General features: G+C 44.6%; 1 protein-coding gene across 1 annotated transcript in view; it reads left to right on the top strand.

Annotated features, from left to right (window-relative positions):
* The window catches only part of KIF20B (kinesin family member 20B), a 52,730-nt gene that overhangs the window by 14,472 nt on the left and 15,856 nt on the right, over positions 1 to 22,402 (top strand). The window contains exons 13-24 of the mRNA XM_056849617.1: positions 1,598 to 1,737; positions 3,203 to 3,356; positions 4,221 to 4,443; positions 6,522 to 6,583; positions 6,722 to 6,841; positions 8,512 to 8,668; positions 12,535 to 13,663; positions 15,621 to 15,759; positions 16,434 to 16,556; positions 17,988 to 18,045; positions 20,374 to 20,499; positions 20,736 to 20,875. Coding sequence (XP_056705595.1) covers positions 1,598 to 1,737; positions 3,203 to 3,356; positions 4,221 to 4,443; positions 6,522 to 6,583; positions 6,722 to 6,841; positions 8,512 to 8,668; positions 12,535 to 13,663; positions 15,621 to 15,759; positions 16,434 to 16,556; positions 17,988 to 18,045; positions 20,374 to 20,499; positions 20,736 to 20,875 — 2,571 coding nt within the window. The remainder of the gene's footprint in view (positions 1 to 1,597; positions 1,738 to 3,202; positions 3,357 to 4,220; positions 4,444 to 6,521; positions 6,584 to 6,721; positions 6,842 to 8,511; positions 8,669 to 12,534; positions 13,664 to 15,620; positions 15,760 to 16,433; positions 16,557 to 17,987; positions 18,046 to 20,373; positions 20,500 to 20,735; positions 20,876 to 22,402) is intronic.

The raw sequence follows: 22,402 nt of genomic DNA, 5'->3' as shown, positions 1-22,402 counted from the left end.
CCTCTTTAATATCCCACTCTCTCAGCTGAGAGAATATGCTGAGGGAAAGCGTTAGCCTGAGTGTATTGTGAGGCAATTATTTTTCTTCTCTAGTCCCACACCTGTATTTACCTCAGAGAGAAATTTGACACAAGAGGCTTCTTAACTTTAACAAACAGAACAGGGAATTTTATTAAACAGAACTCGCAAGCTGGATTTTAAGGGAAAGGCAGAATTGGAGGGAAAACTCAAAAGTCACGTATTTACACAAGATTGCTTCAGAGAGAGAGAGCTTAGTTCAGAGGTTACTCAGATTGTCTTTAGCTTAGATGTTTCTCAAGTTAACTTCCTTCAGTTCTTAGTTTTCAAGCTTAGTTCTGTCCCTCAGAACTCTTCACAGGTTCAGTGTCAGACTCTGTTCCCAGCCTGGCTAACAGGAGTGAAGGGTCTTTGAAACCCTTTCTCCTCAGAGAACTTCCAGAAGTATGGGGAAATATCCAAAAATCCCTCTTCCAGTTCTCACTGACTACCCCACACCAGTTGGCAGTAATCCTCCACACCACCCTGCAACCAGAATAGCTCTGCCCCAGAGACTAATTCCCCTTTGTGACCTGAGGATGGGCCCTATTTCGCCCAGGTCTCACTCCTGTCACTCCACAGGTTGTGTGTTCTACTAGTTTAGGCTTTACAGAACCCCTTAGGTCCACAGAGTACAGTTATGCTTCTCAGCCTCTCTACCAAGCTCAGAATCTGTCTCGGCCTCTTCTCAGGCTGGCTACCAAACTTCGAATCCTTTCTCTCCCTCAGAGTTCAGTGTCTGCTTTTTGGCTTTGCCCACTCTTGTTTTCTTTGAGCTTGCTGCAGATTAAGCCCTTGTCCGTCACACACACACACACACACTCCCAGTACAAACTGAGGTGAGGGAGAAGCTGAGACTTGCTATATGCTGTCTTTTCTGTGCATGAGCACTGCTGTCACATGAGGACCTTGTGCAGAATTTCTTAAAAGTTCAGCAGTGCTTCGGATAAACATCTTGCAGATCTGACATGTTGTAAAATACCAGTAACAGACAGGGTTCATTCGCCTGTTCTAGTGACTCGTTCCATGCCAGCGTGGTGTAGTGGTTAAGAGCGGTAGTTTGGAGCAGTGGACTGTAATCTGGAGAACCGGGTTTGATTCCCCACTCCTCCGCATGAGTGACGGTCTCTAATCTGGTGAAGCGGGTTGGTTTTCCCACTCCTGCACATGAAGCCAGCTGGGTGACCTTGGGCTAGTCACAGCTCTCTTAGAGCTCTCTCAGCCCCACCTGCCTCACAGGGTGTCTGTTGTGGGGAGAGGAAGGGAAGCTGGTTAGATTCTTCCTTAAGTGGTAGAGAAAGTCGGCATATAAAAACCAACTCTTCTCTATCTCCTCAAGATATGGTAAGCCTTCCTGGGTTTTATTGTATAAACTACCTACTTTATTGGTATCTTATTCACAAGAAACAAAAACATGAGGCGCCATCTGTTTTGGTGCTGCCTGCAGAAGTGTTCTTAAATGCACCTAATGGGCTGCAGTACCGCACACCTGAAAATATTTTCCACACACTGACTCCACTTATTTTGCTCATTCTTCTAGAGGCTTCTCAATATAATAGAGGATCTGAAAAACAAACTGATTAGTGAAAGAAAGGAGAAGCTATTTATGGAGCTAAGAATCCGTGACGAAGTCACACAGAAGTGCGCTCGATATTTTGCTGACAATGAAAGAAACCACAAGTAAGGCTGCCGTTCTGTTTCTGGCGTGTTTCTTTGTTTACTGACCGTATAGATGCAAATCTTGGGAGTCTGCTGTAGGGTGAACTACATACCGAAGGCCAAGGGAATGAAGGTCCATCCATTGTGTCCATCCATTATATTTTTAATACAAATACCTGAAACTGATTTTAAGTTGTACAAGTGGGGACTGGCGTAACAATTTTGGTCATCACCTAATGTAAATAACTGAAATACTAAGCTCATACTTTCTGGAGCCTTTTCAGACGTTGCTACTGTTCTTTTGTTCCTCACTTTCTGGAAACTAAAGCCTCTTTCACCAGTCATTATGAAAAGTAACAACATATATCCCTGCAACAAATACTGATAGAGGCTGACTTTTTTTTTTTTAAAAAAAAGAGAAAGCTGGGAATTTAGAGAACTTGTTATACATATTGTTACAATGATATATTGGTATAATATTCAGATGAACACACATGAAGCTGCCTTATACTGAATCAGACCCTTGGTCCCTCAAAGTCAGTATTGTCTCCTCAGGCTGGCAGTGGCTCTCCAGGGTTTCAGGCAGGGGTCTTTCACATCACCTACTTGCCTGGTCCCCTTAATTGGAGATGCTGGGGATTGAACCTGGGACCTTCTGCATGCTAAGCAGATGCTCTACCACTGAGCCACGGCCCCTCCCTGTGCTAGTTTTAGAAATCCCCCAGATGGCTGGGAAAGGAATTGGCTGTTTCAGGGGCAGGGGAAATCCAAACTTTCCTGCATACACTGCAGCCATCAGGCTTTGCTGTGCTCCTTCCCAAAATTTTGCAGTAAAGCAGGTTTGGGAAAGATGGGAGAAAAGCTAGGGAAACCCTGGGAGGGTGCACAAATGCACCACAATGCTGTGGGGAATCAGAAAAATCTTCACTTACCAGCACCATTGAATCTGGGGCAAATAACCTGTGTGGAAATGGCCTAAATGTATGATAAACGCTTCATTTTTTTACATGTAACTTGGCAAGTATATCTGATAATGAAGCACAAGAAAGGTGCAAATGGCTGTGTCCTGTGCCATCTTAGTACATTTGTCATTACAAAATATGTAATACATCTATCTAGATGGATATTAATGCACAATAAGTACAGCAAGCACTACATAATCAAAATGATCTTACTTGGCGAGATAATGTAACTTAGCGTAACATGACATAATTTGACCCCAAAGCAACTATCTGCTGAGCCTTTTATATTTGTATTTCATAGCTTTTCAGTGTTTCCCCCCAAATTTCTCAGTTTTTCCATTAGAAAAATGGAAGAGAAATCCTTGAAAACTAACAACAAAAAATAGTCCTCCCTCCCTTTTTCTGGGTTTTTTCGAGGCCTTCCCAACTCTGCTTACATATGAAGGCAAATTCCTTGTGACTTTGAAAATGGCTATATGCGTCCAGGAGAAAGTCATGACACAATTCTCTCTTGTTAAACTTAGGGCTCTGGCTGCCCGTAAGCAAGAGCTGATCGAGGACAACTGGGAGGGACGGATGCAGATTTATAAGGACCTTGTGAAGGAATGTGTGCCCCTGGGGAATGCTAGAGCAGGGGTGACGGAAGAGCCGCTCTCTGATGAGCAGGATGGACTTCAGGTAAACTCTTTTCCATCCTTAACCCTCTGTAAGCGTGTTTCTAAAGGCCAGCTTCTGTGCTTCCTTGGGGAACCTGTTGATTGATATGATTGTTTACAAGGGTTGCGTTGTACCAACTAATTTAGGCCTTGCCATTGTGCTGCTGATAGTGTTAGACTGATAAGTAATCTCTTACTTCGGCACTTCATGTAGCTTTCCCAGCATGGTGTAGTGGTTAAGAGCGGTGGTTTGGAGCGGTATACTCTGATCTGGAGAACCGGGTTTGATTCCCCACTCCCCCACATGAGCGGTGGAGGCTAATCTGGTGAACTGGATTCGTTTCCCAACTCCTCCAATTGAAGCCATCCGGGTGACCTTGGGCTAGTCACAGCTCTCTCAGCCCCACCTACCTCATAGGGTGTTTGTTGTAGGGAGGGAAAGGGAAGGTGATCGTAAGCCCGTTTGATTCTTAAGTGGTAGAGAAAGTCGGCATATAAAAGCCAACTCTTATTCTTCTTCCCCTGTCCAAGGAAAAACACTAATCTCTTACCAGGTGGTGAAGGCTTACCTGTTGTTAAATGTCAAGATGATGCAAGTACAGAGAGCCCTTTAATACAAGAATCTGCTCTTGCGTTGTGGTAAACTGACTGGGATGGATGAGCTGGGTTGGTTGGACTAACAGTCTCCTTTCTTCACTCTTTCACTTCCACTTTTTTTTTTTTTTTTTTTTGCTTATAGATGTTAATAAATATGGCAGGAAGGCTCCAGCGATGCCTTGGTGTGATATTGGGGGAACTTTCTGGTAACAACTGAGGCTTCTCCCATAGCTCTTTGTGACCACTTTGTGTCTGTTCCTCTTTCCTCTTTTGTGTGTCTTGCAAAAAGGGAGATGCAGCTAGAGATCCGGGAAGTTCTGCCGATTTTCTCTGCCTGTTTGAATCACTGCAACATAATGTCTCTGATATTAAACAGCAGGCAAAAACCGCGTTTGGGGTACTTAATGCTTTGGAAGACCCCCCGCAAAATATTGAGCGACTGGAAAAGCAACTGTCTAATGTCACAGCTGAGTTATCCAAAGTCCAGAAGGAGCTCTTGGACAGGACTGAAGGTAGGTATGGTGGGAAGGCTTAGAACAGGTATAGACAAAACTTTGGGAGCTAAAGAATTATATGGCCAGTTACACACGGCAAAGGGGACTTTAGATTCTTGAGCTAGCTCCTTCTGTCACTGTACTTTTGAAACTGAGGGGTCTTTCACAAGCTGAGAAAAGGGTCAGTTAAGATTCTCCTCACAAGCCCTGCTTTCTGTGCCCTTGCCTGCAGAGGTGAGGCGGGTGTTGGCCAGAGAGCAGGGCCTTTTCAGTGGTGTCACCTCCCTTCTGATACGCTCTCCCCAACTTGATGTTCACCTGGAACTTACCCTACTTTCTTTAAGGCCCCAGGTCAAAACATTTCTTCTTATCTGGGCTTTTAATTAAGTAGCTGATCTTTTGCAATTTTTTTAATAGCCTGCTCCTAGAGCTTCTGTAGTAGCTTTCATTGTGCAGTATTGATGGGAAACAAGCCCTCCCTCAGTAAAACACCATGTTGTGGAAGGTTTAATGTCTGGTCAAAATGAGCAGACGTAACAATGCCAATTAAACATAGAATACAGAGTGACCAGTAAAGGTCCTATAAACCGGGGGGTGGGGGTGGAGGACTATCCAGTAAATCCTGCATTGAGCAGGTTGTTGGCCTAGATCAGGGGTGGGGAACCTTTTTCCTGCCAAGGGCCATTTGCACATTTATAACATCATTCGGGGGCCATACCAGGTGTAGATCTCCCGGTGGGGGGGTGGAGAGGCTAGGGTTGCCAGGTCTCTGGCCACTACCTGGAGGTTGGCAACCCCAGGGGAGGCCATGCAGAGAAGGCCTGGAGGGTGCCCCAGTCCTCCCCCCTCCCAGGTGGAAGGGCAGCCAGTGGTGGGCCCGAGCAAACGAGGTGTCAGGGGGGCGCAGCCCATGGTCGATCGGCAAGGGAGGGAGAAAGGAAAAAAGAGAAAGAGGAAAAGGGAGAGAGGGAGAAAGAAATGGAAAGAGGGGGAGAAAGAAAAAGGCGGAGGGAGACAAAGAGACAGAAAAAGAGGGAGAGAGAAAAGCCTTCCCCCCCCCCCCCCACACACACACACACACCTGCTGGCCCCCGCGACCTGGCCCCAGGCACCATGCCCTCCCTCCCAGAGTCCACAAAAAGCCCCCTGAAGCCCGATCGGCTCCTGCGTGCATGCTCTGCCACCGGTAGCCATGGGCCTCTTTCCCCCCTCCCTCTCACTGCTCAACAGCCGACAGGCAGCAAGAGGGGCTTACAGTGTGCCCCGGTGTTCCTGCACGCTGCGGCTATAGGGTGCAGCCTTGGGGGAAGTGTCCCTCCCCCTCCTCTCGCCGACCAACAGCCGTCAGTTGGCAAGAGGCGGTCCAAAGGGTGCCACAGTGCCCCTGCAAGCCGTGGCCCCAGGAACACTCTCAGGGAGGGCTGCCCTATGCTGCACCTCTGCGGCAGGGCCCCGGAGCTCCTGAGGGCCACAAAAAATGTCCTCGGGGGCCGCATACGGCCCCCGGGCCTGAGGTTCCCCATCCCTGGCCTAGATAAACTGTATGGCCCCTTCCAACGCTATGATTGTATGAAATGAGATGACATGGCCAGGTGTAGATAAACATAATAAAAATAAGCATTAATACAAAGAAAAAGCCCTGAAGGCAGTGTGTTCATTAGCAGCCTCAACAGTCCATATCCAGCCAGCATGGTGGTGTGGTTAAGAGCAGTGGACTCTGATCCTACTACTCAGTTCGCAGCCGGATGAGCAGTCCGTAGCGCTATGGGGCAGTTCCAGTCTGCTGGGAATCTTGCAGAGGTCTTGACCTGTTGCTAAGAAGAGGGATTGCTTCTCATTGACTCCAATACATTTCTTTTCGAAAGACACATGGTCCTGTGTCTATCTAGAAAACGTACACAAGTCCAGAGTTAACTTATTCTGTTTTGTGATAGCTTATCGGTCTCTTGTTGCAGAGTTTTAGCACTGTGGTTGAGGTAGACTAGGCAACGATGACAGTAGCAAACACAGCTTTGGTTCAGAGTCTACTGTGACGCTAAGCAGGCTTGAGCGATTCTTCCTTTAATGGCTGCTAATATGTACAACTTAACTTACAGAGATGAAAATGCAAGAGAATAAGATGAGTGAATCTGCTCAAGTTCTTCAAGAGGCTACTGAGGTAAATGAGCATGTATGAGGATTCAACACCAGTGTTTACTACACACTGTGCTCCTCTTGGGAAAATGTGTCACTTCTTTCACATTGTGAGTTTTTGAATAACCATGGCACATATTAAATTTTTCTCCTTTTCTTGAAGAAAATGGTTCTACAAAATACACGAATACAAGAGCTAACGCAAATTGTGGAGCAAAAGGATAGTGAAATAAGCAAGATGAAAGATCTGATAGTTCATCTGGAAACTATCATACATGACTCTGTAAGTTTTTGATTTTTAAAAAATCTCTTAATCTGAAACAGTAATGGCAGCTCGAAAAACCAGACCCTGTGCTCAACATTTGTGCCAGTGTGGAGTAATGGTAAGCATCTGACTAGGATCTGGGAATGCCAAGTTTGAACCCCCACTCTGCCATAGAAGCTTGCTCAGTGACTTTGGGCCAATTACACATTCTCAGCCTAAGCTACCTCAGGGCTGTTCTGAGGCTAAAATGGAGATGAGAATGAAGGAAGAAGAGTTGGTTTTTATATGCCAACTTTCTCTCCCACTTAAGAATCAAACTGGCTTACGATCACCTTCCCTTCCCCTCCCCACAACAGATATCCTGTGAGGCAGGTGAGGCTGAGAGAGCTCTAAGAGAACTGTGACTAGCCCAAGGTCACCCAGCTGGCTTCATGTGGAGGAGTGGGGAATCAAATCCGGTTTTCCAGATTATAGTCCACCACTCTTAAGAATAGGAGTTGGTTTTTGTATGCTGACTTTCTCTCCCACTTAAGGAAGAATCAAACCGGCTTACAGCAGACACCCTGTGAGGTAGGTGGGGCTGAGATAGGGTGACTAGCCCAAGGTCACCCAGCTGGCTTCATGTGTAGGAGTGGGGAAACCAACCCGGTTCACCAGATTAGCGTCCGCCGCTCATGTGGAGAAGTGGGGAATCAAACCCGGTTCTCCAGATTAGAGGCCACTGCTCCAAACCACCACTCTTAAGTAATATTTACATTTGGGCTATTTGATAAGGGACCCTCGCTGTTCTTCCCGGGTTGGCCACAGCCCTGTGCGCCAAAGAACGGGTGACAATTGGACTTGAGAGTGGAGCATTGATAGTTTTAACTGTAAATAAATTATTTTATATTTTATACAATATTGTTTGATTATTGTATGATGTTAATGGCTGTTAGCTGCTCTGAGCCCAGCCTTGGCCGAGATATAGAGTGGGATATAAGTCTAAAAATAAATAATAAATAAAGCTCCCCCAGATCTACAGTATACACTGATGTCGTCTTTGGATTCTATCCTAAATGTTTGCTTATTCATTTATACCTCGTCTTTCTCCCCAATGGGGAGCCACAGCAGCTTAGTTCAGCATGGTGTAGTGGTTAAGAGCAGTGGTTTGGAGCAGTGGACTTTGATCTGGAGCACCTGGTTTGATTCCCTACTCCTCCACATGAGCTGGGTTGGTTTCCCCCACTCCTACACATGAAGCCAGCTGAGTGGCCTTGGGCTAGTCACAGCTCTCTTAAAGCTCTCTCAGCTTCACCTAACTCACAGGGTGTCTGTTGTGGGGAGGGAAGGGAACGTGATTGTAAGCCAGTTTGATTCTTCCTTAAGTGGTAGAGAAAGTCGGTGTATAAAAACCAACTCTTCTTCATGTCCTCATGAACTTTGTGTCCTCATGTACATGCTGGCTATTATATGGGGTGGGCGAGGCTGCTTGGCTAAATGGGCCTCTGGTCTGATCTAGCACTGCGGGTATGCTCTTAGAGGTGGCTGAGTAGTCCTAAGAAATTAAATAAAGCATCTTGGTAGGGAATTCACAGTTCCTAAGCAATTCTTTCGCTTTATTAAGCCAGCTACTTACTTGCCTAGGAGGAATACTTAAAACTTGAAAAGCACAGATGTCTAAAAGAGTTTCCTCTATAACTTTAAAACAGGAGAACACAATCACTACTATTAAACAACAAATGGAACAGGAGAATCAGAACAAGAAAGCAAACTGCGCCTATTCTAGTGAGTCACTAGAGAAACATCTGGATACTGGGAGGAAACGATATTTGGAAAGGGACGAAGAAGGCCCACCTGCAAAGCAAGGTATTCCTTCCTGTTCTACAGATGCAAAGAGACTTCTGAGGTCAAAAGTTACTTGTTGATGAGAGTTAACACAAAATAGCAACATAATCGTTAATGGCCAAGGAGAATACAGCCAGCTTTCAAACTGGATATGTTTATGCATATTGCATGAATGCTGAATTGCTTTTATTTTTTAAAGTCAAAATAAACGTTTGTTCTTAGAAACCCAGTTTTTCTTTCTGCTTGTTATATTTCTATTGTGGAACAAGTGTAAAATATGGTATTGTCAAAGAGCTCCAACCAGCCTCCACCAGCTGGAGCTGCTTTGGTTTAGTCAAAAGTTTCCCAAAAGGGACAAAACATTAAACTCCAGGCTTTCACCCCAAGTTTAATGGATAGCTCCCACCAACCCTGGGGTCCAAAGGGTGAGCCTCCAGGCAAGGAGTCCAGGGTACCTCCAGCCAAGCTCCAAATTCAGTGTAACACTTTTCCTGCCAGGGTGAGGCCTAGCTAGGACTGTTCACACTTCCCAAAACTGTCTTAGGTTTCTGGTAGGTGATTTTTACACTCACACAAGGCACTTAGTATTTAGGCTTGGAATCCCAAAATCAAAAGACACAATCCATTTAAAGGCTAACAATTTATTTATAAGGTTTATACTGGTTTACAGGAAAGAAAAAGGGTTTCATGAAGTGATAGGCAATAAAATAATAAACTATTTAGCATAGCTAACTAATACATTCAAAAGCTTTCTTGATTCAAAAGGATTGGCAAAGGTTTCTTGCATCAGATTTATAGTTACGAAGTTTCAAAGATGCTTCCAGCATTCAAAAGTTTCAAAAGGTTGTCCAAAGTTTTCTCCAAGCAGGTCAGCTTGACCAGAGTTTCCCCCTCAAGGGCCAAAATCAAATGGGTTCTGAAGCCGCCAGCACGGCTCTCCTGCTTTACCCCAAAGCGTGCATAGTTTGCTTAGGGCTGGTTTGTCCTTATATCCCTTTTCTCAAAGGGATGAGCTCATAGAGGCCAATTGAGAAAATGAAAGCAATTAGCTGGTAATTAATCGTTTGGTCAGAATGCTGACTCACTAAAAGGTGTTCAGGTGATGAAGTTTGCAGAACTCCCGGCACCTGAACATCGTCATGATGGCTGACCGATTAGTTACTATGGCAATGTACGGCCTTGCATTCCAGAAAGGGGAGAGAAGGCTTTAACGAGCACCAGCTGGGGCTTACCTTACTCCCTCTACAGAAGGAGAGGGAGTTTTCAAAAGGAAACTTATTTTGCTGGTCTAAAATCCCAACAACACAGAATTCATAGGCTTCTAGGCCTGAACCAAAAGAAATAATACAATCCAAGAAATTGAGAGACCTCAACTTCTTGACAGGTATCTTCAGTGTTCCTGTAAGAAGGACAATATCTGGAACAGCTTGGTGCTTGGCCAGGGCATGGTTGGCGTGGGTGTGTAGATGGAATATTGGTAGCTCCACTGGAATAAAGGTTTTGGTTTACTTTAGAAAGCTGTTTTTGTTTTTCTTCTTCCTTAATGGGAAAACTATACAGCAAGGAGGATGTCCCAGTAAGGGCCTTCACCTGGGAAAATGTTCCTCCTTATTGTCCAGAGCAATATGTGTGTGTGTGTCTATATCTATCTATATCTATATATTTTCTCTTCCCCTACCTCTGGGACTGTTCTTTGCTACTTTGTTATACTAAATTGGCCCTTGTAATGGTCAAATAAAATTAGCAATGAAGTAAGGGCCTGTGGTTGAGGGTGTGTGTGTAGGCAGCTGAGAGATTCTCCCTGGAGCCCACATATGCCAGGATATTTTAAGTTGAGCAGGCCAGTTTTTCCCATCTCTTCCTCTTTCCAGCTATATGTAACTGACTCAGCGGCAGTCAGCTTGCAACAGCTATTCAGTACTGGTTTTTGCCTCTCTTAAACTTGTTTGGGGGAGTGTGCCAGAATCACAACCTTATCTACAACTGGGCCCATTTTGCTGCCTTTGTGTTCGCTGTTATGGTGTAGTGGTTAGTGTGCCAGGCTAGGATCTGGGAGATACAGAATCAGGTCCCTCCTCTGCCATGGAAGCTTGCTGGGTGACCTTGGTCTGGTGACACACTCTCATCCCAGCCTACCTTACAGGGTTGCTGTGAGGATAAAATGGAAGAGAAGAATATACACCACATTGGGGACAAAGGCAGGGTATAAATTAATATTAAAAAAATAATACTCAACAGTATCATTTAATGTTCAGAGACCGATCAGTCGTGAGCACAGGAAAATGGTACTTTAGGAAATAACATAATTATTAAATATACCAACTCAAGTATAAAAATTACATTTACAACTTCCATAAAACATTGTTATAAATATACATAATTGTACAATTTAAAATTTAGGAGTATTATTTAATGCCATGGATAGAAATATTGCAATGGCCAAAGTCACGTTTGGGTCAGTGGCTAGTAGTAGGTTGACTACAAGCTCCTGTTTTTCTATAAGTCTCCATTTTTGAATGTAGATAGAAATCCATTTTTCTCGAGCCGCATTATACTTTTTACACTTGATGAAAAAGTGCCAGATGGTAACTAGCTCCCCTGATTTGCAGTCGCAAAGCCTCTTGGAAAAGGGTATCCCTTTGAATCTACCTGTTAGTTCCCCTAAAGGCAGGGCATTTAATCTGGCTTTTGAAAGTAAGATTCTGTATTTGGGTTCTGTCAGGGATTTGTAGTATGCTGGTAGGGTCTTTGGGATTGGAAGGCCCAAATAATATAAAGAGCATACTCAACAGTGAAGTTTGCTATTGGAAGAATGGTGGTACGAAAAACATTCCAGGAACTGGAATAGATCTCTTTGATCAGATATTCCCTTTCACCGAGAAATCATATGTGAATAAACTATAACAGTAACCTATATACTGGATACTCTGTACTGAGTTGAAAAGATACCTACATCGCTTATGGTCACTGAGACTATATCTAAAGCAGCTTTCAAATTTCACTGAGAAATTGATTCTAGAGCACATTTTGCATAAATAAGCATTCTATATCTGTTTAGATCCCCCTGCTATTTAACGGTATTTTTTCCACCCACCTGCTAATAAGCAGCACTTCTTAAAAGAATGCATTCAGGAGACTGGAGGAAATGTGCCTCTGCTTCCTCCATTTATTCTCCTTTTGATCACTTATCACTCTCTTGGAGAGTGGAACAGCTATCAAAACTAGCAGTAGCTGAGTTGGATCACTGGTCTTCTGAAGTCTGCGCTGCCTTGTATAAGGCTGAATCTGTGCTGGATTTAGCAGCAACTGGATCACTTCCACATTTTCTTCTTGCCCTGAAAAAGCAGTTGTGTGTGAAGCATCCAGATGGGTAAAGATTGCACATCGATGCATCCTTGGTTTATCAGGCTCCTTCTGGAATTGGACACTTCTTACTTCCTACTCATATTTGGCACTTTCAGGCTGCTGTTCCTTAAACTGAAGCAACCACCAGTCAAGAATGGCTTCTCTAGATGTGTAACCATGGCTTACAAGGTCTGGGTACCTTGGCATAGGCTATTCAATCCACAAGAGGTGCTTTGCCCCGGGTGAACAGTAAAAGAAGCTCACCTAAAACCTTGCTCACGGACAGTGCTCACACTTCTTAGATGTCCCAAGGCAAGTTGGCTGGCTTCACTTGATCCAAAGTTTGAGCTAAAAAAGCTTACAATTTTTTAAAAAGAGGCTGCAGATGTGATCATACATATTTGTTTCCAAATTAACATAATTCTTATTAAAGTAATCTCACATCTTCCTCAGAGATCCTTTGAGAAGTTTTTGCTTGGTGTAAACAATAAATATTGCCTTGGCTCAATCCAAGTAACTATTTTTTTAATAAACATTTGTAGGCTCTGTTAGTGACCGTTCTAAAGACGGCGTAGGGACAAAGCAACCTGAAGAAATTCGGCCATGTTTTATCAAGGAAGAGAGAGAAATGGTGGAACTCGAACAAAAGGCCAAAATGCTAGAGGTTCACTTGGCTGCACTTGGAGAGCAGTTAGAAAAAGAAAGAAGCAAGAGCGAGGGCTTGGCTAGAGAAGTAGCTAGCTTGTCCCAGGCACTTTCTTCTTCGGAGGAACAAGCTTCTGGCTTGAGACAAGAACTCCACCAACAGCAGGCCAACAGCGAGGAAATAACGTCTGAGTTAGTTGCCCTGAAATCTCTAAATAAGGAACAAGAGGAAAAGATACAGATGCTGCTTGAAAAACTAGAGACTGTGAGCCAAATGACTGCAGAAAAACTATCAAAAGTAAAAGCAGTTGAGGTAAAAATAGGCGAGCTAAGCAGCTTAGGTTCAGATGGCCCCTCAGCAGAGGCTGACTTGTCAAATCGGAAGGAGAGGGGAGAGCTTTCAAAAGAGGGGCGTGAAGAAATTCATGTCCGCCTGGGTCGAAGAAGCTCATTTCACTGCAGTATCGAAAGCATCTGGGAAATGAGCAAGCAAATCATTCATGCTTCTTCTCAGAAGAGCAGTCAGATCGCAGACCTCCAACGGCAAGCAGAGCAACTGCAGAGGAGGACCGCAGATGCTGAAGAAGAGAAGTCTCGGCTGAAGTCCCAGATGAGCGAGGCTACCTGTCAAGTAGAAGCATCCTTAAAGGAAGAAGAGCGCCTCCTCGATTGCTTAAAGGATCTGCGAGAGGAAAATGCCCTCTCTTCTGAGAAATACAGGGCAGAGGAGAAGAAAGTTCTTGACTACCTTGAGAAAATAAAAAACCTTGACAGCCTCTTGGAACAGTGTCAAGCAAAAGAGGTCAACATATCTGCTTTGGAACAAGCACTCAAAGAGAGAGACGCTGCTGTTTTAGTTGCAGAAAGGGGGGTGCGTGCCCTGCAGGGGAAACTTGCCGTTTCGGAATCTAAAGTCGAAAGCTTAAGCAATCAGGAACTGCAGCTCAAGGAAGAAGTTCAGGAGAAGTTGATTACTATTGAACTTCTGGAAAAGCAGGAAGAGGAATCCAAGCAAGCTATGGTGCAGTAAGTAACCCCCTTTTCCCCAGCCATATACAGATACGAGCATCAACTCTACAATGAAATTTGGCTTGTGTTTCTTGGTGACTTATTGGATTGCCCATTTAACTTCAATTAGTTGGGCTGGGGACGTATTGTCCAGATGTATTGTCTGTGTGTTTACATTAAACATATAATTGTCAACTGGTATGTTTATACTTGTGGCATCTCCAGGCACAGAGTGACCGAGAAATACAATATGAATAATGGCGTGCCTTCAGGTTTTCTCCTTGTGCCTTTTCCAAGGAAATTGCTATGAATTTGCAGCCAGCTCTAGCAGCTGGAAGAGCCCAGCTTAGCTTGGGCTTATCGGAGGTTGGGAGCTAAGCAGGGTTGGCCATGGTTAGTACTTGGAAAGGAGACCACCAAGGAAGACAGGGTTGCTGTGCAGAGGAAGGCAATGGCAAACCACCTCTGCTTCTCGCCTACAATGGCCTGTAAATAGGGTTGCCATGAGTTGGTTGTGATTCAACGGCATATTCTTCTTCAGGAAGAGCACCACTGCAGGAAGTCCCTCCAAACACTGCTGGACTTGATTCTTCAAAGAAATTAACCATAGGATCAAACCGCATTTATTGTTTAAGAATATTTTGCAGAATAAAGCTTTAGAAATAGTTTTTGGTTTTTAAATTTCTGTGTTTGCTATATTGGGGTTTTCTTTTTTGTTTCATTCTAATGGGCTTGAATGAGTAAATAGAAAGTGGTTTCGTGCACCCTCCTGAGTGGGCCCCACAGTTTCAACATGTGCCCCATATTCCAACACTTAGAGGCTGCTATGTAGCTATTAAAGTAGTGGTCTTCAAAGTTTCACCTGCTGGATTACAAAACCCTTACAGAATTTGCTGCTTTTTGAGCCAGCGTGGTGAAGTGGTTAAGAGTGGTGGTTTGGAGCAGTGGACTCTGATCTGGAGAACTGGGTTTGATTCGCCACTCTTCCACATGAGTGGTGGACGCTAATCTGGTGAACCGGGTTGGTTTCTCCACTCCTACACATGAAGCCAGCTGGGTGACCTTGGGCTAGTCACAGCTCTCTCAGAACTCTCAGCCCTATCTACCTCACAGGGTGTGTGTTGTGGGGAGGGGAAGGGAAGGTGATTGTAAGCCTGTTTGATTCTTCCTTAAGTGGTAGAGAAAACATTTTTCACTCTTTATTCTTTGGTAGGCATATAATTGGAGCCTTTTCTGAGTGGCGAGAATGTGCAGACTCATCTTTTTTTTCTGTCACTTAGTGAGTGCCATTTCAGTGGGTTTCTAAAGGCAGGGTGGTGACAATAAACTCATGAACACATGAAGCTGCCTTATACTGAATCAGACCCATGGCCCATCAAAGTCAGTATTGTCTACTCAGACCGGCAGCAGCTCTCCAGGGTCTCAGGCAGAGGTCTTTCACATCCCCTGCTTGCCTAGTCCCTTTAACTGGAGATGCCAGGGATTGAACCTGGGACCTTCTGCATACCAAGCAGATGCTTCTACCAGTTTCGGCCTGCTGATCCTGGAAATAAGAGTTGGGTTTTATATCCCACTTTTCTCTGCCTTTAAAGAGTTGCCAAGTGGTTTACAATCACCTTCCCCTCCTCACAACAGGCACCTTGTGAGGTAGATGAGGCTGAGAGAGCTGTGACTGGCCCAAGGTTACCCAGCTGGCTGCATGTGTAGGAATGGGGAAACCAACCAGGTTTTCCAGATTAGAGTCTGCCACTCATGTGGAGGAGTGGGGAATCAAACCCGGTTCTTCAGATTAGAGTCCACTACTCTTAATCCTACTATACCATGCTGGCTCTCCGGCCATTTTCTGTGGATGATACTTGCTGGGGCCTTGCTGGTAAGGGTCAGGAACCAAGTTGAACAGCATGCAGCGTCTCCAAAAAGAGACTTGATCGGTCTTTGTTACCAATTCCTTTAGGTTATATTTTCCCTTTTCCAGGTTGAAGGAAGATCTCCTGGAAAGCACTGCCGTTTCTTCCCGTCTGCAAGCAGAAATCAAGCAGAAAGAAGAAGAATACGCAGACCTGAAAGAGAAGCTGGCTGATGCCAAAAAACAGATTGAGCAAGTTCAGAGAGAGGTTTGTAAGGATGGCTGTTTGGCCGTCCTTCAGTCTGTATGCAAGTCTTCTGTTCTTTCCTCCCTACTCCGCCCCCATTTCCTTTCTTAGCAGCTTGGGGTAGCTGCCACTGCAGATGACGTATGGGTTAGTTGTGTAAACTGATGTTTCCATCAATGGTGCAGGACTTCCTAGCTTCCTACCATGACCTGAAATAACCCTCATATGCTGCTACTGGAGGGGCGGGGAGTTGCAGGTCAGCAACAGGAGGGGGGAACTGACAAAAATTTCCTTCTCCCTCCTGTTAGCAGAAACTTTACATTGCATGCAACCTAATGTGTGGAGGTCTTTATCTGGCTCATCTAATAGTTCTTTCTCCTTGAGTTTTTTTTTATGGCCTAGTGTCTAATAGTCCATTTAGTCTTGCCTCTCAAAAACCTGGGAACAGTCTTCCAAGTGTGCTGGGGTTTTCAAACGGTAGCGTCCTGACGTACTTGGATACACTTTGTCCTGTTCTGCAGCGCACAAAACTGCTGCGCGTACCGGCTAAATTGGAATTGTGTGATTTGCTATCAGCATAGGCCTGAAAGCATGCTTTCAAACGTGTATTTTTTTGGGGGGAAGCATAATAAAGCATTTATACTATTTTCACTTAGTATTCTCTGGGGTTGCCTTACGTGCCTCTGTTTTTATAGGTGTGCACTATGCGCGCTGAAGAGAAATTACTGCGGAATAGAGTGGGTGAACTTGAAAAATCTAAAATCCAGCTGGCTGAGGAACTAGAAATCAAGCAACGAACGATCCAGCATTTTAAGAAGGTATCATGAAATATCTGTAGTGCAGCTCCTTGTTGTTATACAGGTAGTTCTCAAGGTAATCGCAAAATCCAAATTGCTGGCATAGTATAGTAGATAAGGATATGAGCTAGGAAGTCTGCGGTTCAAGTCGCACCATGAATAGGGAAGCCACTACTCAGCTCTGTCCCTTCCCCCATCTGCAGTGGAGGTGATTGCAATGGCCTCTAAGGATTGGCAAGGATAACACTGGAAGTTAATAACTCCCCCCCCCCCAGTGCAGTCCTAAGCACAGTTAAACCCATTGACTTCAGTGGAATCAGAAGAGTATACCTCAGTTTAGGACTATACTATCATGCATTTTAAATGCACAAGTATTTGCACTGACATTTGCACTAGGATTGCCAGCCCTTGGTTGGCCACCTCCGGGAGACTGAGGTTCCGGGACTTACACAAGCGGCATCCTGAGATGCTGCGGTGTCACTTCCAGCGGCATAACTGGAAGTAATGCCGCCACATCCCGGGTCTCTCTAACATTCACCTGAAACTCTATGATACTATAGAGCAGAGGTTCCCAAACTGCTCCAAGGAGCGCTTGGTGCTCTGCGAAGCATCTCCTAGTGCTCCGTGAAGAGATTGGAAAGAAAAATACTACTGTCGTTTAGTATATAGGTGCTAGGTGAAAATTAGCGCTCTGTAACTAATTTCTCTCCTGAAACGTGCTCCATGACTCAAAAAGTTTGGTAACCTCTGCTATAGAGGGTGTTTTTCTGGGGGTGTGAATCCTAGAGTGTCCCACAACATGATGATGTCACTTCCAGTTGCTGCGGAAATTAACATTTTGCCCCTTCCATTCTCCCCTCCACCAATTTACTGAGCAGTGGCGGGGGATGCAGATCAATGTTGGGAGGTTGCCCACCAAAGCAGGTAACCTGGCCAGCCTAATTGGTACACACATGTGCATAAAAGACCATGGTTAAAAAGATATTTTATCACGTGTGTGCCCCAAATAAGTCTAGGAAGAAATAGTCAGGATCTAGCAACATCTTTGTGAATTTTTTCAGTAATCATATAGATGCAGCTCTTTGCTGGGTTTCTACCTGGCATATTGATACATTCTGCCAAAAACTGCTGCTCTGTTACCAGTGGTTGCTGCATCTTACTATCCTGAGTGCAGATCAAGCCAGTGTTACGCTATAGTCCAAAAGAGTGTGTAGGGAGAGGGAATTGTTGAAGCTTTTCCTTAACATTCTCCCACTGAGAAGACCTAACTGCAAACTCCACACTCAAAATATTTGGCTGGAACTTACCCCTTCAGGTGCCTACTGAAAAGAAATCTGTCATAGAGCAGCGGGCTTGCTGTTTAAGTGGTCGCTGTCTAATGAAGCTTTATCTTTGGATCTCACCTGTGACTACCCTTCCTCTCCTCCCCCCCCCCCCACCTTTCCAAATTAGGAAGAAGTTAACAAGAAACTGGAGGATATTTTACAGCAATACCAGAAGGCGTGTGAAGGTATGTGATGGCCAAGGGTTGTTTCCCCCCCCCCCCCCATGTCTTACTAAAGCACAGCATAAGCTTGGTTAATGTCAGGTGCTTGTTGAATTGGTATTGCTGATGAGGATCGTAAACCATATTACATGGGTTAAAGTTTGATAATTTTTTTAAAAAAACTGTTGCTAAATAAATGTTGAACAGGTTTGCCTATTTCAAGGCATGCTTGTTTGACCGGAGAATGTTCCAAACGTTTGCAGCATCCGTTACAAGCAGAGTGAGGCTTTCGTACTGGATGAGGACTGATGGCCTGTGCACCATTCCACTGCAAGGCAGAAGGCAAGACTGAGTTGAGGAGGGGCTAGCGGTCAGTGCTCACTCCAGTGAACTGTCGAGATGGGGTGGGGGCAGCTCTTGACTGTCCTAATAAAGAAGGAATTTAAAAAACCCTGCATGATCTGCAGCACAGACCTGAGCACGGTTACTCAGAAGCATGTCCCATTGGGATAACGAGGACTTATTCCAACTCAAGTTAGCATAGGATTAGCAAAAAAAGGGAGGGGACCGTTCAAGCAATTCTTGTGCGATAGGGAGAAATTTTTACTCCCTGTCTTTATTGTCATCAACTGGGAAAAAAAAAAGGAGCTCTGGTTTTAGCAGCCTCGATAAAAGATTTTCATGTACCGCCCTGTAGTTGCAGTAGCTGCTAAAAGATTTGTGAAGATTGTGTCGTCAAAATTTCATTAACCGTTTTATGCATTTCTTTGGATGGTTCCTATGCCGCCTCGCTATAGAGCCTGCTGGAGGCAGTGTATTTGAAGATAAAGGGCTGTTTTTGTCAACTGTAGATCTTGTCCTTCCAACAAGGATGGAGAGCCGCTGCCGGTCTGAGTAGACAATACTGACTTTGATGGACCAAAGGTCTGATTCAGTATAAGGCAGCTTCATGTGTTCATGTATACATTATAAAAAAAACCACCTAAAAAATCCACCTAGCCCTCCCCTAGTCACGCCACGAAAACTTTAAAACAGCAGATCCCTCTCCAAATGTCACTGCTTGGCCAACAATATCAACATCTGGCTTGCAGCACAAGAGAGGTCAGGTTAGCTACCTCCCTGTCGTAAACTCAGTGATGTTTCCCCAATTGAACCCCACCATGTTTCTAAATCATGGTATCGGCAAAAAGAAAAAAAACCCAATATTGTGTTGCTGTTTTTTCCTAGAGGAGTAAAACCAATTTGGGGGGACACCTGCAATTGGCAAAATGTTTGTGGTGGGAGGGAGTTCACATTCTCCTTCTCTAGCACCCCAGCCCTGGTCCAGGGCTTCGCCTGCAACAATGCGCAACAACAACAATAATAAATTTTATTTGTACCCTGGTGAGCCGGGCTCATGAGGGCTAACACTACACCAGCATGGTGTAGTGGTTAAGAGCGGTGGTTTGGAGTGGTGGAGTCTGATCTGGAGAACCAGGTTTGATTCCCCATTCCTCCACATGAGCGGCGGAGGCTAATCTGGTGAACTGGATTTGTTTCCCCACTCCAGCACCCGAAGCCAGCTGGGTACCTTGGGCTAGTCACACTCTCTCAGCCCCACCTACCTCACAGGGTGTCTGTTGTGGGGAAGGGAAGGTGATTGTAAGCTGGTTTGATTCTTCCTTAAGTGGTAGAGAAAGTCGGCATATAAAAACCAACTCTTCTTCATCATCATATAAGTAGAAAGTGTAATAAAGAAAATACAAGTATAATACAAGTTAGCACAATCTAAAATAACATCTGAACTAATCCTATCCTGCTGGCACCCAAACTACTCCACCTTAGGGAGGGCTTTATTTTAAGGTGCTCATGCATCAGTGCCCATTTTCAGTGTCACTCAGTTCAGGGTGGGGGTAGGGAGAAAGGATGGGGACGGAGGACACGGGGATATGGGAACACCACGAGGGAAAGAGGAAGGATGGGAAAAGAGGGAAGCAGCAGAGGAGGAATTAAAGAAAAGGGACAATGGGGGGAAGAGAAAAGGAAGAAGCCAAACTTATATTTAAGGACTGTGCGTTTTGGCTCTTAAAATAAGACATGAATGGAAATGGGGGCAATCCGAGAGGGATTCTGCCTTTCTGACTGGGTAATGTTCAGCCTGGGTGCTTCTGCTGTGCTGTTGTCCACCCATAGCATGAAATGAAGCAAAGGGTTTGCCCCCCAAAAGACTAACTCAAAGCAAATACAAGCGGCGGTTCTTTGTGCACTAATGTAAAAAAAGCCTTGCCTTGACTGAGAGGAGCACCTTTTTACGCCTTAGAGAAGCAGTATGAGAAAAGATACTAGTAAGAAGGTGTACTCTTAAATCTTTAGATCTCTGTTCCAAGGAGAAGATCATTGAATATATGAAACTGACTTTAGAGGAGCAAGAACAGACTCAGTCAGCACAAGATCAAGCCCTTGAGGCTAGGACAGCAGACATGGAAAGATTAGTGGCTGGTAAGTTATGAGGAAGACAAATGAATTCCATTTTAAAAAATAAATGCAAGGCTCATTAACTTTTTTTTCTAAGCAGTATCAACAAAAAGCCATTTGAAATTGTTCACATTTATTTTGGCTCCACGTTTCTGGACCTTTCCGTCACATCAGTGACATGTCAGTAGCAAACTCCACGAATGCCTGCAGTCTCTAATAATGAAGCTCACGCAGTTTCTTTCAACCTCTTAAAAACGTAGAGCTGGAAGGATGGAAAAAGAAGTACCACGAGCTAGAGGAGCAGAGAAGTGCTTCTGGGCAACAACGCACAAATGCAGAATGTGAAACAACCGCCAAGTCGCCTAGTGAAGACCTGGAGAGATTGCAAGAGAAACTGAAGGTAACGTGCAACAAGAAGCCAAACTTATCTTTAAGGACTGGAGGCAGCTTTGTTCCAAGCTTGTGGAACGAAACCTGCTTATATGGTGACCCTTGGCAGTAATTGGCTGCCTTTAAAATATGTAGGGACCGGTAGAAGCTCTACTTTATTGGGGTTTATTTTCTTCAGTGATGGAGCCAAAATTACTGCCAGGATTAGATGGTCGAAACAGTATTATTCACGTTGAATACGTTACGCTTTTCCATGGACATGTCTGACTTGGACCCATCATAGTAACTTGGACTGTTTGTGCCATATTCTAGTGGAGTAGTGTACCATATAGTAAAGCATTCAGAAGTGTGTCCAGCTTGCGCTTTTGGCTATAAATGCACATGTCTCGAAACCTGTATTCTTCCTGTTGCCTCTAGTGCTGGTTAGGACCTACTTCCTAGTTGCTCCCTGGTATTGTTGAGCCCCTCAGCTCCTCACCTCTTCTTAGGTTATGTATTGGCCTGAACTTGCAGCCTTCTTAGTTCTATAAGAAGAGCTAATGGAAAGGATCACTATGTTCATGAAAGGTGGTATCCAAGGTCAATTGTTTGTTGACACCACTTGCACAGTATCCTGTTATCAAAGAGAAATTTCTTCAAGGATAACAGAGAATAACTGGAATAGGAACAGAATCGGGCTGAGAAGCAGCACAAAATATAAGTGAAGTCTTAAAGGTAAAAGGTAAGGGTCCCCTGTGCAAGCACCGGGTCATTCCTGACCCATGGGGTGACGTCACATCCCGACATTTACTAGGCAGACTATGTTTATGGGGTGGTTTGCCAGTGCCTTCCCCAGTCATCTTCCCTTTACCCCCAGCAAGCTGGGTACTCATTTTACCGACCTCGGAAGGATGGAAGGCTTAACTGCTTGGTTCTTAGGTGAGGAAGGAACATGACCGACCCATCACTGGTTTGAGTCTGCCTTTCTTGAAGCGATTGCACAAGCATCTAGGTACCAGGAGTAACTGTGTACCATTGCTGTTTTAATCCCTAAAGGTCATAATTCATCTCTCTGGGCTTGGCTGTATGAAACCTTGTGTCTTTCTATGATTGGAAAGTCAGCTTAATCTTTGCCAGAGCAAAATACCCATCTCTGCATATTTGAAGGGTGTGGTATAGCCATGAATTCATCCCCACCAGTTGGGCTGGCAGGAAAGCTCAATGGAAGTTCAAAGTAATCCAGCCACTGGTGATTAATTCCTAGCTTTGATGGAACAGTGAAGTACTGAGGACCTTGGGTACACTAAATGAAGCTGCAGCTTGTTTTGCCTTTTGTGACAGGAATGGGTTCAAAACAGTATTGTTGCGAATGACAAAGCCATCTAATGGATAGTCTATAGTTGAATGACAAAGGATTCTGTCGTCTTTAGAAACATCTTGGGAGTGTTTAATGCCTTTGATAGACTGATGCAATTTTATAGAAAAGAATGACGTGTTCTTCCTGAAGTCTGTGACAGCGAAAACCTAACTTTTTGAGAGCCTTCCAAGGTCCCCCAGA

Source organism: Euleptes europaea, chromosome 5 (assembly GCF_029931775.1).
Source record: "Euleptes europaea isolate rEulEur1 chromosome 5, rEulEur1.hap1, whole genome shotgun sequence".
NCBI classification, from domain to species: Eukaryota; Metazoa; Chordata; class Lepidosauria; order Squamata; family Sphaerodactylidae; genus Euleptes; species Euleptes europaea.
The sequence above is the reverse complement of the archived record's forward strand: the minus strand, read 5'-3'. Positions and strand labels throughout refer to the sequence as shown.